Raw genomic sequence first — 14524 nt, forward strand, 5'->3', positions numbered from 1 at the left:
CAGATTTGCAGCAAAAAGCATTGACACTTTCATACGAGAGCCTAAGAGAACAGTGCAATGGAAACACTGGGAGAAGGAAAGGTTAAGAGGACTAGGAAGCACAGTGTCAGTTCCAAAACACTGTATGGACATAGTTTTAAATGTGCATCGCATCCTTTGTGCTGTTTATCTGACAGGTAAACCTGGTATGCCAAACAAGGCCCAGAAGAAATCTAATCCTGACATGCTTCTTTATCAAAAACAAATATCCTCCTGTGCTTTGAGATTTTTCATATTAAAATGTTGAGGAGAAGGATTAAGAAATTGGAAAAACTGAAAACCTCAGCTTTGCTTCTAAGAGCTGATGCCTTTTTCAGGAAAAAGAGAGAGAGAGACAGTAGATTACTAAAGAGAGAGTGCCTCTCTGAAGCTGCTTTACTGCTCAGCAATGCTGGTTTCCATGTCATGCAGCTTTGTATTAATCACCATGAGATGGGTCATCCATTTGTTTTGGCTGATGATTTATCTTGTCTTCGTAGGTCCGAGGTGGGAAGCGTCATCATTGACAAAGGCCAGGCCTCAGCTGCCCCTGACGAATGTCGGAGTTACGTCTCAAGCCGCCCAATGCAAACCCCAGAACAGTGAGTAATTCTTGGATTGTTCATCTTCCTTCTGGGGTTAGTACAGGTGGGCAAGACAGGAAAGAATTCTCTTTGGATGGTACAACACATGGCTGAGCGTCTCCACAGGAGCTTCTGCAAACATCTAGCTAATGCCTTTTTTTCAGTGCTGCCAACTGGGTGCACCCTGATATTGATGGGGAAACACCAGAGATTTTCAAATTACAGTGCAGTAGATTTGTCAGTATTGCATACTATCAGAGCTGTGAATAGGGTGTTAATTCCTCAGAGATGTCACCACAGCTGTTCTCTGTGCTTTGTTTGTACTTCTGGGGGATGAATCTATTAATTTTCATTTTCCAAGTTGTTGCTGAGGGTCATTAATGCTCTAGTGAGAGCCAACTCATTCCTGAGCTGCACGTAGTCTCCAAAGATTGCTGCATTTCTCTTTATCAGCACAGGTGCAATCAGCCTGTTAGGCATTGCACGACTGAAATCTGTTATGTCCAAAGAATTCTGCCATTTAATCTTGAAGTAAATTCAAACAATACTCCTAAGAATTTTAGAAAATTCTATAAATGGCCACTGGTCCCCAAGTAGCTTTGGACAAGCCATTTAACTTCGTCATGCTTCTGAGTACGTGTCTGTCTTGTTAAAGTAGATGCACTGCATGAAGACATTGCTTGCACAAGGACCCAGAGCTCTACATCGTGTGTTCTCCTGCCTTAACTGAGCCTTGAAAGTCTCACTGTTGCTGAGACAGCAAGGATTACACAGAGCCCTTTACTGCTCTGCAGAATTGGAGCAAGCTGTTCCACTCTGAGCCCTGCCACAGCCTGGGAGATCTCAAGAGTACAGTAAAATATTCTGTCCCCGTTCTAGTACTTAATGAGAACTGTGACTCCAGCAGGTTACAAATGGCTGTCATGATGTCCTAAACCTCTCTGGTACAAATGCTTGTAGAAAGTACCGGTGTCATCTTATCAATGTGGGTCATTTTGACCTAAAGAAGATGATTTGCTTTTCACGTGTAGAAACTAAAATCTGGAATGACCTGTTCACTGAACAAGCTCCTCAAGGTACAAAGAATGTTTACATTGTGCCTTCAACAATATTAAGCATGTTGTCAAACTTGATTATATCCCACTGAAAAGAATATTTTTGGAATTCAAAATGAAACAAACCTCAAGGGATAGGGAGGTTAGAGGGGGCCTGTAGGAGAGAGTTCTCGTACCCCTGAGCATTCAAACTTCACTGAAATGCAGTTCATGCTCTGCATCCCTTTTCTTCCAGTGATGAGCAAAGCCAGGGGGCCAATCTGGGACGGAAGGACTTCTGGCGAAAGATGTTCAAATCCCAGAGTGCAGCGAGTGATACCAGTAGTCAGTCTGAGCAGGACACGTCCGAGTGCACCACTGCTCACTCTGGGACCACCACAGACAGGCGCTCCCGCTCCCGCTCCCGGCGGATCTCCCTTCGGAAGAAACTTAAACTCCCTATAGGTAAATGTATGTCTCTTTCTCTTCTATATACATATTGCATGTGCAGAGAAACACAGATAGATATGGCTGTCTTAAGAAATATTGCAACAGAGTTCCTTATTATCCAAGTATATTGTGTGGTGTTCTCCCAAGAGAAGCTGGGAAATGCTGCTCTCAGTTTTCCAGAGGGGGATCTGAGATGAAGGGAAATGCAAGCAATTTGCCAAAGGTAATGAGGGATATCTGTGTCAAAACAGATTATTGAATCTGTGACCCAATGTAGTAGGCTAGTACCTTAATCTCACAGGAACTGTTCCTCTCTGTAGAAGAGAAATATTCCAAATAGCATTTGGTAGACAGAGAATATATCCTTTACAAGTCCCAAGACCTGGATTTGCATGGTAGTTTGTACATGAAACAAGCCTTCCCCTTTCCTCCCATTTCCCCGTGCCCTAGCATGGCCACTATGGAGGAATATGCTGCGATTGCTAATAAATAGATTCTGCTTGGAAGCATTTTTAGATTTGTCCTGAGTGGCTTAATCTGCAACAGGGAACTGGCTGAAGCGCTCCTCCCTCTCTGGCCTGGCCGACGGAGTGGAAGATCTCCTAGATATCAGCTCTGTAGACCGTCTCTCTTTCATCAGGCAGAGTTCCAAGGTAAATGTGTCAGGCAGAGAGCTTGGATGGGCAGGATCTGACTGGTTTTAGCTGTCCAAGGAAACACTCTATTCAACATGGACATTGCAGCCAATAGATCACTGAAGTCTCCAGAGTAGAGCCATGGGATTTTGAACCTGGGCTTTTGTGGCTCATGGTGAAGACCAGGTTAAACCTACACTGTACCTGTCAGTCTGCCTTGGTTCAATGAGAGGGAAATGCGGGCTCTGTCAACAAACTTTAGGTTTAATTGTTGGTCACACTTGTTCCTTCCTTGTGCTTGATCCATCTTGTGAAAGATCAATCCTTTAAGCAGAAAGGTTAAAAGGTGAAATGCCTCAGCATACGTAAATCTGTGCAGACCCACTGGTGCTGCTGTGGCCTCCTTGCAGCCCTTCTGTATAAAATCAACCAAGGAGAGCAGGAGCTCGTGGTGTGGCACAGCCTGACCAACCCCTCTGTCTGTGCACAGGTGAAGTTTACTAGTGCAGTGAAGCTGTCAGAAGGAGGGGGGCCGGGAGGAGGCCTGGACAACGGCAGAGATGAAGAGGAGAATTTCTTCAAGCGTCTTGGTAAATGGCGCACCTGCCGAAGACACCCATCCAAGCTTCATCACACAGAAGAAAAAGATGGTTAGAAATCAGGGTTCTCATCTCCTTTTTTATTTTTTTCAACCTTTTTTTTAAAATATCTTTCTTTCTGTATTTTACCGCTTTCCCTTTTTTCCTGCTTTCTCTGTAGTTTTTGTATCCATTCTAGCCTTACCCAACTTTTTAGTCTTTGTAACTGTTTTCTTTCCCTTCCTTCTTTCTTTTATTTTGATTTAGAAAAAAGCTCTAGTAATTTTTTTAAAAATCAAGACTATCCAAATAAATTATGCAATACAACATTTGGGCTTTTTAAATCAAATTGAATTTGATCAATACACTTGAAAAATTAACGCTTGCTTCAAAGCACTTAGTTCAAAATTAGGTGTGTAAATCTTCTGTTGCCTAATACAACAATGGGTGTTCCATCAGGTTTTTTGTTTTGGTTTGTTTTTTTCCAATTTGTGACTATTTGACAGTTTTAGCAAAGATCTGCACAGAAATGGAAAACCCTGCACAAAACTTGTTATAATTATCTCTTTTCTTCTGTGTTTGCATGTCTAGTGTCTGCATACCATTCGTTAGGGATGCTGTCCCTTTTTCTTCACACACAACCTAACAGTAACACTCCTTTTCCTTTCCACAGAAGTACATTTAATTGCAATGTATTTTCAAAATTAGCTATGTTTGAAAAATGCCTTTATGAATAATACAAGGTCATGATATGCTCTGTTTTAAAATATCATGCAGTCATTCACATGCTCATGTCCTCAGCTCAGAACACATTCTTGTTGTCAGGGAGACAACTTTGTATCTTGGAGTTCTGTTACCTTTTCTTCAAGACAAGCCAACCCAACACGACTCCCAAAAACACACAAAAAGGAGTAGATTTTCTTTTTCACCATGATTTTGGTAGCTTTATAATGTGTTACATTCACTGGCATTATGTTTTTTATTTTCTGACATTACACTTTGACACCACATTGTGTTTATTTCACCGTCATCTGTCTCAGACCTGCAGTGTAATGTGTGTAAAGTCACTGTTCAGGCAAATGATACCAGCAAAGTATGAGCATATCTTGCCACTGTGCACTGGCCACCACCTGCCACTGCAGAATGGTGATGGTTTTCAGCTAGCTCCTAGGTGAAAAGTATTGTTCCTTTAGGAGAATGCATCAGTCCAACACCTACTTGCAGTCTGGTAGCGTTCCCCTGCGATGGAAGGAGTTGGTTTCTTTGTCCACTGCTTCATGCTAAAGTAGGTGTGAAACACTTCCACCATATTTCCTCCCAGTTCTCACTGGGAACAAACAACTGCAGGGCAATGAGTTCTTTATGGGCTGCCACAGCTGTTTCTGCTGTGCTCCTGTGAGATTTCCTTCATATTTTCTTCTAGGAAATAATTTTTTTTTTCATCTTGCTAATGCAAGGCTGTTTAGAGTCTGTAAGGCAAAGCATAACAGTTAAAGACTTGTGTCCACAGGGAGCTCTGCTATGCAGTGAAAGCCACGTGCCATTAGCAAAAATATTAGAGTAGCTGTACAGGTGTGTGCGTGTCCGTGCTTGCATGTGCACAGTGATGTTGCTGTGTGGCTTTCTCAGGGTAAGACAGTTTATAACCCAGTCGAACAGCAACAGCACGGAGTGCCTTCAAATTTCCAGTACCTCTGTGTCTTCCACACAGATCAACAGGTTTTCTGTGCTTACGGAGAAGAGAATAAAAGCCTGTTGATGGTGGATGGACATAATGTTAAATCCCTCAAGGTCTGATCCTAAAACATTAAATTGAACCTCTTTCTGCCTTTCCATTCTTGTCATTCATGGTGCTATGCCATTACTTTGCTCATGTTTTTCCATGTGGTGTTTCCTCTTGTGTTTTTGGGTTTTTGAACATAGTAGACCAAATTTAAAAGAAAATGGAGAGAACTGAAATACAGTGCAGTAAAACATAACAGTAAATGTAGAATGATCTGTCACATCATTTATGAATTGTAACCTTCATTGTGATAAATCATCTGGACCACTGGGAATTCTGTGTTGGATATGTATGTAAGCGTGCATATGTGTGTGTGTATCCGTGTGTGTGCGTAGGTATACATATATATACACATAAATGTATACACATTCATGCATAAAAATGTTTATTTTAATGATCTTTTTACCTATACTAGGAACAAAGCATACATACAGAAGTGAGTTGCAGTATATTTGCGTGAGACCCTTACCATTCCTTTGGGCTCTTACTGAACGGGTTGTGAGAGAGCCCAGAAGTTGTCAGGGTGTTCAAGGGACACCCTTGTGGGGGCAGAGCTTCATTAATCCTATGTTAGGAAGCCATCTCTGCTCTCTGGGTGAGGTCATCTGCAGGGCTGAGTCACTGGAACGCCAGGTCAGTGAGGGCTACCCTGCTCACAGCAAGGCTACTCCAGGGTGGGTGTAGCAAGGGACGATCATGAGTTGCCTCCAAAGGACTCTCTTGCAAAGCTTCAGCAAAATGCAGAGGCTGGGGCTGCAAAGGGCTGCAGTGATAGTACCACCAAGCTCAGATGGACAAAGCCTCTCCCAGATCTTTATAGTGGGGGTTAGGGACATGTTTGGGACATTCCTTAGGCAAGTTTCTGTTCTTTGTCTCATACAGGCACAGCCCTAACAGGGCCCTGGGTAAGAAACAGTTGTTTGTACCTCAAATGAGTTAGTGTTAAAAGAGTCAGAGCAGGAAGGCTCAGATAACAAGCTACGGGCAGGTAACAGGAGGAGTTGGAAGAAAAGGGTGTTTGTGACTGCTCACATATGTAAGTGTTCTATCTGTTCGTTCTACTTTGTTTGTTCCATTCCAATGGAATATTTTCCAACATGGAACATTTTGTTTACTGGAAAACTATGTGAAAGCTTCACTGGAGAGAGAGAAGCCACAGAATCTGTGAACAAGTCTCTTGAAATTTGATATACCTCTGCCTTCAGGGGAAAAATTAAGATCTCTGTTGTAATTTTCTGTTGTGACTTTTGTTTGTGGTACTTAAGTGCTTTCCAGATAATTCTAAAGAGTTCGATCTCAAAGGGACTTTGAGTTTCAGCAATTCTTCTTTCCTGAGGAAGTCACAAAGTCCTGTAGACCTGATGGTTTGACTCTTGTCCTTCAAATCCGTGTTTGAAACCAATCTTGAATTCTCCACTCAGTGTTCTGTTCTTTAGTGCTTTATCCTTTAGTATTCTGTAAGCTTTTGGGCTTTCACATGTAAACAAGGAGAGTATTATGGATAAAGACAAAAAGCCTGGAAGCTGACTATTCTGGTTTTGACCAGCCACTTTGAAACTACTTTCCAGATTTATCATCTGTGTCTTTCCACCATTCTCTCAACTCTGGGTACCAACTGCATAATGATTTTCTGCATTTTCTGTTTATTGGGATTAGTTGATTTATCATGTGAACTCTGTACATGGAGTTTAAAATCGTGCTTGAAAGAAGCCCTGGAGTGGGATGCTAGCTTCATTTTCCAAAGGAACTCTTATTAGGGAACTTTACATCCCCAAAGAGTGCAAGACACTTCAAGTGAGAGAAGCTGGAATGATGATGATGATACCTAGAAGCTGAGTCCAGTATCGCTTTGGGTGTTCTGGTAACTGCAGAAGATGTAAGCCTAAAAAAAACGACAGTACTTGATTGTCACATAGAACATCTACAAAATTTACTACTGATTTTTCTGTCCTAGTAGATGATCTATTACTAAATTAGCACTTGGGGAATAAGGCTTATGCATGCTCCACTTTAAGGTAAACTTAGAGGCAATAGAGAAGTAAGGTAGGACATTATTCAGGAAAAACAGACAGTAAGCAAGATGATCTTTGTTGAAGTGGTGGGGAGGAAGGGCCACGTCCTGGTTTATCTATGTTGAAGCAGGCTCCCACGGTGAGGATGGTGGAATTGTTTTGGGCAGACATCAGTATGACCAGTGCCAGAATCTGACTTGCTGTATGTCTGTTTTGTGGAAGTCACAACTATTCTAAAAATGCCCCTGTTATCTTCAAGATAGCACATCAAGGTGAGAAAGGGATTTAAACTTAGACTGTATTCATCAGGATTTTGGTCTGACTTTTTTTTATTGGTGAGAGACTGTGTCCCCTTCTCTGTACCCCTCCCTGCATCCCCGCTGTACTCTCTACCTCCTTAGGTTGCCATAGCTTTGATGATCACTTGACCTCCAACCAAGAAGGAGGAAAATCCAAGAACGTTGTGAACCTGGGAGCAATCCGCCAAGGCATGAAGCGCTTTCAGTTTCTCCTGAACTGCTGTGAACCAGGCACTATCCCTGATGCCTCCATTTTGGCAGCAGCCCTAGATCTTGTAAGTCCTTCATTGCTCTGTTGTTTGTTACCTGCTGAGTGAGAGCATGTGCATATGCTGTGGTCTGCTATCAGTCACTAACGCTCTTCATGCCACCCAGAAAGCAGGAAAAACATCCCAGCAATGCCAGCTGGTGGTGCTGGCAGTAGCTGGACCTTTAGCATCCATGACTGGATGAGTTTTCAGACAAAGTGGATCCCTTTTTATTACGTGGCTCCCCATAACTGGATTATTGCTGGTGCAAAGCTGTTATTGTTGACTTGATACTTTGCTCACAGCCTTTCTGTTTCTCCTGTTAGTGTCAATCTGCAGAATAAGCATTGAAGACTAGATAACTGCTTGGAGAGGCACAGGAATTCCACTCAGGAGTTCTGACAGATTTCTAAATACATTAAGCAACTGAACTATTAGCCAGTCAGTGGAAAAAAAAATTATAAAATGTCAGAAGGTGCATGCTTTTATGCATTTATGCAGATATTTCTAATTTGCAGATCCAAATCACAGAAGTGACACAATTCAGTCCCTTCTTCCTGATACTGAGTGTCTCTTCTGTATCTCCTTCCTTCTTTTCCTTGCAGCTGCTGTTTTAAAACAGTCCCTTCCATTTGTAAATCCGTGGCCATCAGCCAGCGAGGTTCTGTGACTGTGAGGTGCTATTGTGACAAACACAAGACTGTGACAAATGCAGCTATTAAAAGCCAGCCAATTATTAGCAATTTCTCTGCATGCTAGTCTTCTACTTCCTTCTATGTTTGGATGTTTGCAAGCTGAGAAAAGATTGAAAGCCACTGCTCGCAGAGCAATCCACGTGCTCTCTATCCGTTTGTCTTCCCAATGCCCACCTCTCACCTCTGTGACTGTTGTGCTGTTTGTGCTCATATTCAGATTTTTGCTCACTGCTGGAGATGTCAGGCTCATGGACTCTCCCTTCCTGCTACTGCTGTGCTGCCTTGCCTGCTCCAGAGCTGTAGGGACGTTCTCCTCTGTGCACCACTGCTTTGTACCTTTTTCTCAACCTTGCATCTTCAGGCTGCAGATTCAAGCACATCTCATTAATGCTTGTCCCAAGTTGCTGTTGCTATCACTTCCCTTCTAGCTCTGCTGTTTGGGCTGGTCCCCATCCATCTTCCAGCAGACAGGTGTTTTCTTCACTAGTTCCCATTCTTCCTGTTGGAGGTTGTTGTTCCTCTGGGTGGAAGCCACGGAAGCGGTGGCCGATAGAGAAGCCTTTCTCATGCTCTCACAGTCAGAAGTGGTTCTTACCAGGCAGGGTTGCAGGGAGCTTAGAGGGTGGTTTGGGGGGATAGTCACACCTGCTGGGTGTGCTTCACCCAGTTTCATTCTGCCAGGCTGCCACCCTGTTGCAAATGCTAAAATAACACAGGGAACGTAAGGTGCACGGGCAGGAAGGAGCTCATTTCTAAAACTGTCACCAAGACCCTTCTTGATGTGCTACTCTGTGTGCTAATAAATCAGATGATAAAAGAGGGGTTGGACAATTCTGTCCCTGTTGCCTGTAAATGTCTTGCTTAATTTTTATATTTGCCAAATGCTTAAGTGACAGACCAGCTGCCTCCGTGCCCATGTATGAAGTCAGCTGGAAGCTACCAATCAAAATGAACTATTTGAAGATGCCTGTCTGACTTCCAGAGCTGGCTTTGACAAACTAGAATTTAACTCTCTCTCCATTCCACTGTATGATGTAAAAGACTTTGGTAGCAGAATTTCTAAAAGGTCTGCAGCTAACGATGAAGGATGCCTTTTATCAGTAAAACACACCCAACAGAAAATATTCTGGTTTTTTAACTTCTGTTTTCATGCTTTTGAAGTAGTAGTTTGAATCAGGTCTGATGCAAATGAAAAGCTTCAAGTAGTTATATCCAGCTTTGCTTCTAAGGCAACCCTTAAAAAAGAAAGGTGAACAGATACAATTTCAGTTCTTCCATAAATTTTTAAGCATGCTTTTTTGTGCATATTTTCAAAATTCCGTTCCTATTCCAGCTTCAAGATCTTTGATCAGCCTGGGTGCCTGTACAGGTTTGCCACAGTGAATTAGACTAGTATAAATGACTCAGGTGGGGAGATACCAGCTTTCCTCTGACTAGTTTAATGGTGTGTGACATCTGTCACCATTACATTTCTCCAATAAGATGTGTAAACTGGTCTGTTCTAACATGTAAATCTTTTATCCTTGCGGGAATGCCATAATTTTACTGCTTTCTGTCAGGGTTGTGTTTGAGATGACCTACTAAGTATTGGGACAGCAGAAACAAAGTCTAAACTGCAAAAATGCTTGCCAGTATCCTGACTTCATGTCACTCTGGGTCTTAGGCAGGCCCCGTTGTTCCCATGTCCCTGTTTTTATGGCAGAAATATTTGGCCACAGGAGGGCACATGACCTGGGAGAAAATCAAAGATTGCTACAAACAGGTCCCCAGAGTAAATGACTGGGAACAGAAACAAAGAGCTGTGTCATGGATTGTACTTGACCATTTTTAGATATAACCAGACAGATTGATTGTTTTTGATTGCCTCAAAAACACTGAACTGATGTTCACAACCTGTCTTCAGTGTACCCGCTGAGCTACTTTTCCTGCTACTTGTCCTGCTAGACTTAACTTGTGGTTAGGCAAAGCAGAGCTGTCCAGTCAGCAGCTTTTGAGAGTACTTGAATTTACTTTGCTATGTTGCGCCTTTCTTTTTTAACTTGAAGAGTGGAAACAAATTTTTGCTCAAAATGCCATGCAGAGTTTGAGAAAGGAGTCAAGAAAATTACCCCTGGTTGATTACTCTTATAAAATTTATTGTTCTTGAAAACAAATCTGGACCTTAATGCTCTGCATTCATAAAACTGCAGAACTGGCTGTATGTGAACATTAATGTGATGCTGTAAAATTCCAAATCCATTCTGTATTTGGTCCCTCCCACCCAGCTCATTTGCTGTTTAGAACAAAGCAGGCTATGTGTTGAGGTGCTCCAACATGAGGACTTAAAATGTTGGATTTCTTAAATTCCTGTCAATTTATACAGTAAAGAACAATTTTCACAGAAGAAAGCAATATAGTAGATCTAATATTAAAAGTGGACCTGTGAACAGTTGCAGAGGCACGGGCAGGCTTGTGAGAGTATTGCTGCTGTGTCAAGTTTTGACAGTGACCATGGTAACTTGTGTTCTTTTCAGCTATGCATCACCTGCCTGATTCATTTCTCTCCATTTGTGATATGTTTCTCTGTGATGTGAATCCATCCCTGTCCATTCTGTCACATCTTCATCTTTCTCTTGCTGCTGCTGCTTCAGGTTTCTCAGAGCCTCAGGTAAGCAATCACAGGGAGCTTGTGCCCCACGATATTCAGAAAGGCCTCCTTCAGGCAGGAGGTCTTTTCAGTGATTTTTAATTTGGAACTCCTGCTCCTCCCTTTTACCCCCCCATCCTACATATCCTCCTTTAATTACAATAATCAACTGCTTTCATAACGTTTACAACACACACCTTTAAGATTCCCACGTGCTAAGAAATTCTGACTTTACCACTGGTGAACTAAAACCAGGAGGAAACTTAATGCTGCGGCCTCATCTGTTCATGCATGTCTCCACAGTTAAGGTTTTACTCTATGAGAAAAAATAAAATCCTTACCTATTCTTTGTTCCATATTGCATGTGAGCAACAAGTAATTTGAAATGGTTTTTTTCCAGGTGCTAGATATTAGTTTTGGTTTTGGCTGTCTGTGTCTGGCTTCAGGTTTCTGCCTCCCTCATCAGAACAACGGGACAGCTTTTTTCTTCCAACATTTGTATAAAATCTGAACAAAAAGCTGCAAAAGGATATTCTGTCAATAATTTCTTAAATCAGTTCCAAAACTTTAGGAGCATTGGTCTAAAATTTCTTACTTTCAACTTTTGATTAAAGCCCTCTTGGAAGCACTATTTAATAACGTTCCACGGTCTCAGGGCATGTGTATTATTGATAGAACACAGATGATGAACCCTTCGTTATAAGTAGATCCTGATCTGTTTAAATTATCTCATTAAAGCTGCCAACATCAAAATGTATGGAATACATGTTTGTGCTCTGTGAAATCCCTGTTAGAGAAACTTTCAAAGCTAGCTTGTAAACTTACTGTGTTCTTAGTTTTACCACCTGCTGGCTAGGAGTGTTTTTGGTTGTGAAAATTGCAGGAAGAGAGCGGGAGATTAAATGGAAATTAGGAGAACCATTTGCTTTTTAGTCATTTCCCAGGTCTGTAAAGATGTTATTTTTGCAATTGTAGACTGGCTGGGAAGAAAGCTCCTTCCAGGGTCTAAACTACTCTTTAGGAAACAAATTACAGTGTCCATTTTTGAACATATTTGAGAGTTGCAGAAGCACTCTTTTGGTCTAACATTTCTCCCATTAAAGAAAAGTGGTCTTCCAAGCCAAGGACAGGAGGATTTTCCTCTGGAAAATAATCAACCCTTCAAAACTCAGCTGCCTTTTGTTATTTCAATTCTAAATTGTCTGATGCTTGCTGAGGCCATTGAAGCTCAGCCAGTGATTTTTTTTTTACTTGTGCCAGCAATGAATTTCCCTCTCCATATCTGCTTGTTGTAAGTGCCAAGTAGAGCTTTTCCTAGTTTCCATTAGTGCTCTCATGCCCAGGATTCACAAGCAGAACCTAATGTGGCAAATGCTAGGATTTGTGTGGCCATGCTGCCATTTGCACTTGGAGTATTTGCAGCCTTGCTGGCAAAGGTGGAAATACAATCTGTCTTGTTTCTGCAGGAACAGTGCCAGATGCATCCGTCTGCTTTTGGCACTTAGAGGGTTTCTGAAGGGAAGCATTACAAGGTTGTTTTTAAGTTTATAACGTGTCTCTTTCTGTCCCTCTAGTGGTTGAACTGAGCGAGACTGTTCAGTGTTTATGGGCCTTGCTTTTATTAGCTCAAGTGGTGGGACTTACACAGAAAGATCCTGGTATCAGGTTTTTCATGGAGAGATTGCTCCTGCTGTGTGATTCCACGGCAAGCTTGCAAAGCAATTGATTAAAGCACAGAATGCTCCAAGATTCAGGGACCTTTTCTGGTGGATTTGTATTTAAGGTGATTTCCTGCCGATGTTTCAGGAGGCTCCGGTAGTGGCGCGAGCGGCCCTGTTCCTCGAGTGTGCGCGCTTCGTGCACCGCTGTAATCGTGGCAACTGGCCCGAGTGGATGAAGGGCCACCACGTCAACATCACTAAGAAAGGCTTGTCCCGTGGGCGTTCACCTGTTGTGGGCAACAAAAGGAACCAGAAGCTGCAGTGGAACGCAGCTAAGCTCTTCTACCAGTGGGGAGATGTAAGTGTTGTGGTTTTTTTTTTCTTTTCTACTTGCATTAAATATATACCAAACTGTAAAGGTAGTTGGATCCTCTACAGAACTTCAGCTCTGGTAAAATGGGGACTCACAAGCCGCCCTTCCAACTTGCACTTCAGTCTGCCAGGACAAGCTCTTCTCCTAATGGAAGTGACTCTGATGTGTTCCCTCAAAGGATCTATTTGGTCCACTCTCCTTTTTCCACCACTTGTCATATGTGAATGGCTAAGGAAGAGTAAGAGCAGAGGGTGTGGTAATCTAATCTCTCTTTTCTAGTTTGCAAACCTTTTCAGCCCAGGGCTGCTTGAGCTTGATGAGGTGCTGTATATTTACTAATGGATGTCTCTTTGACGTACTGACTCAGTTTCTCTTTACCTACCCATAAAATCTGTTAGCGGTCGTCATTCTTTGCCAAGGAGTTCTGCAGGGCTACTACAGGTCCTCTAAAGAACTGCTCTTCCTCCCAGAAGCTATTTCAGATGAAGCTGGCTGCAAGCGTGAGTAGCACCCACCAGCCAAGCCTGTAGGGCTGGGACTCTGCAAGCTCTGCTCCTCAGGCAGCTCCTTTGTTGGACCACGTTCAAAGTAGACAGGCTGAATCAAGAGGAGAAACAGCCTTCTGTGGCAGAAGTACAGGCACATGGGGTAGAATACGCTGCTGTTTCTCTGTTGAATCTTGGACGAAGAGAAGAGAAGGAAAAAGAATCTTGGACAAAGAGAAAAGAATATTCAGAAAAGTCTCTGAATGCGCTGGTTTTTTTCACCTGTCTATTTTTCTTGCAGTAAATAGGACTGGAAATTTGTGCTAATTATGGATTCTTGCTTGTCTGTCATTGCTCACTAATTGTGATATACAGTGCTATTACCAAAGTTCAGTCAGACCAAGAATGAAGGTAAATCCCTCTTTTCTCCCCCAGTTTCTTTTAATTCAGCCTCCCTAACAGCCATCTGAGAATAACAGTGGTGAGCCCTTTCCACACGAGGTGAGGCTTGGACTGCCAATAGCAGTGGTAAGCCTATTGAATCAAGCAATCTCACTTGTTATGCTGCCTTTTGAAATAATACAGTGTTAAATCTATTCTGATCAGGTTAGTCTGTCACTTCCTTTGACTGCTTCTGCTAAGAAGCATTTTGGTTTTGCTACTCTGTTTGCTAGAAAACCAAGCATAATTCATGCAGGTGATATGTGTCAGGAATTCAGTGCTTATCAGATAGGAAGCTGTGGGGTTATATCTTATTGCTTTAATATTAGGGTGGACAACTCAGCATAAATAACGTGTGATAAATTATTGCTTTATGGAGGGGCATACAGAATATTTCTTCCTTTAAATGCCTGAAACATGAAAGGGGAAAAACTGTGAGAGATGTGCAATTTCTTCAGCAGTGTGCAGGCTGAGAGATAGCTCTATTTGTATCATCTTGCAAACCACAACAATATCACCTTACTCTCTTTGTGTAGCAGAGTCTATCCTCTTCATTGTTGCTGGATTTCCCAGGAACTGCTCAGTAGCAAGGAAGAACAGCT

At 42.3% G+C, this 14524-nt stretch overlaps 1 protein-coding gene across 14 annotated transcripts in view; it reads left to right on the top strand.

Moving 5' to 3' along the window:
* Positions 1-14524, top strand: part of UNC80 (unc-80 homolog, NALCN channel complex subunit) — a 117303-nt gene that overhangs the window by 35856 nt on the left and 66923 nt on the right. For 8 of the 14 annotated variants that reach the window (XR_003571658.1, XM_027887805.1, XM_027887810.1 and 5 more), the window contains 6 exons: positions 519-620; positions 1893-2107; positions 2633-2739; positions 3212-3371; positions 7496-7668; positions 12769-12981. Coding sequence is in view for 13 of the 14 variants with exons in the window: in XM_027887805.1 (XP_027743606.1) it covers positions 519-620; positions 1893-2107; positions 2633-2739; positions 3212-3371; positions 7496-7668; positions 12769-12981 (970 nt within the window). In the remaining variant the exon portion in view is untranslated. The remainder of the gene's footprint in view (positions 1-518; positions 621-1892; positions 2108-2632; positions 2740-3211; positions 3372-7495; positions 7669-12768; positions 12982-14524) is intronic. The other 6 variants (XM_027887812.1, XM_027887815.1, XM_027887817.1 and 3 more) reach the window with 3 other exon arrangements.

The sequence above is a fragment of the Empidonax traillii genome, unplaced genomic scaffold (assembly GCF_003031625.1).
Source record: "Empidonax traillii isolate 1590-97213 ecotype Southwest subspecies unplaced genomic scaffold, ASM303162v1 scaffold223:size1722714, whole genome shotgun sequence".
NCBI classification, from domain to species: Eukaryota; Metazoa; Chordata; class Aves; order Passeriformes; family Tyrannidae; genus Empidonax; species Empidonax traillii.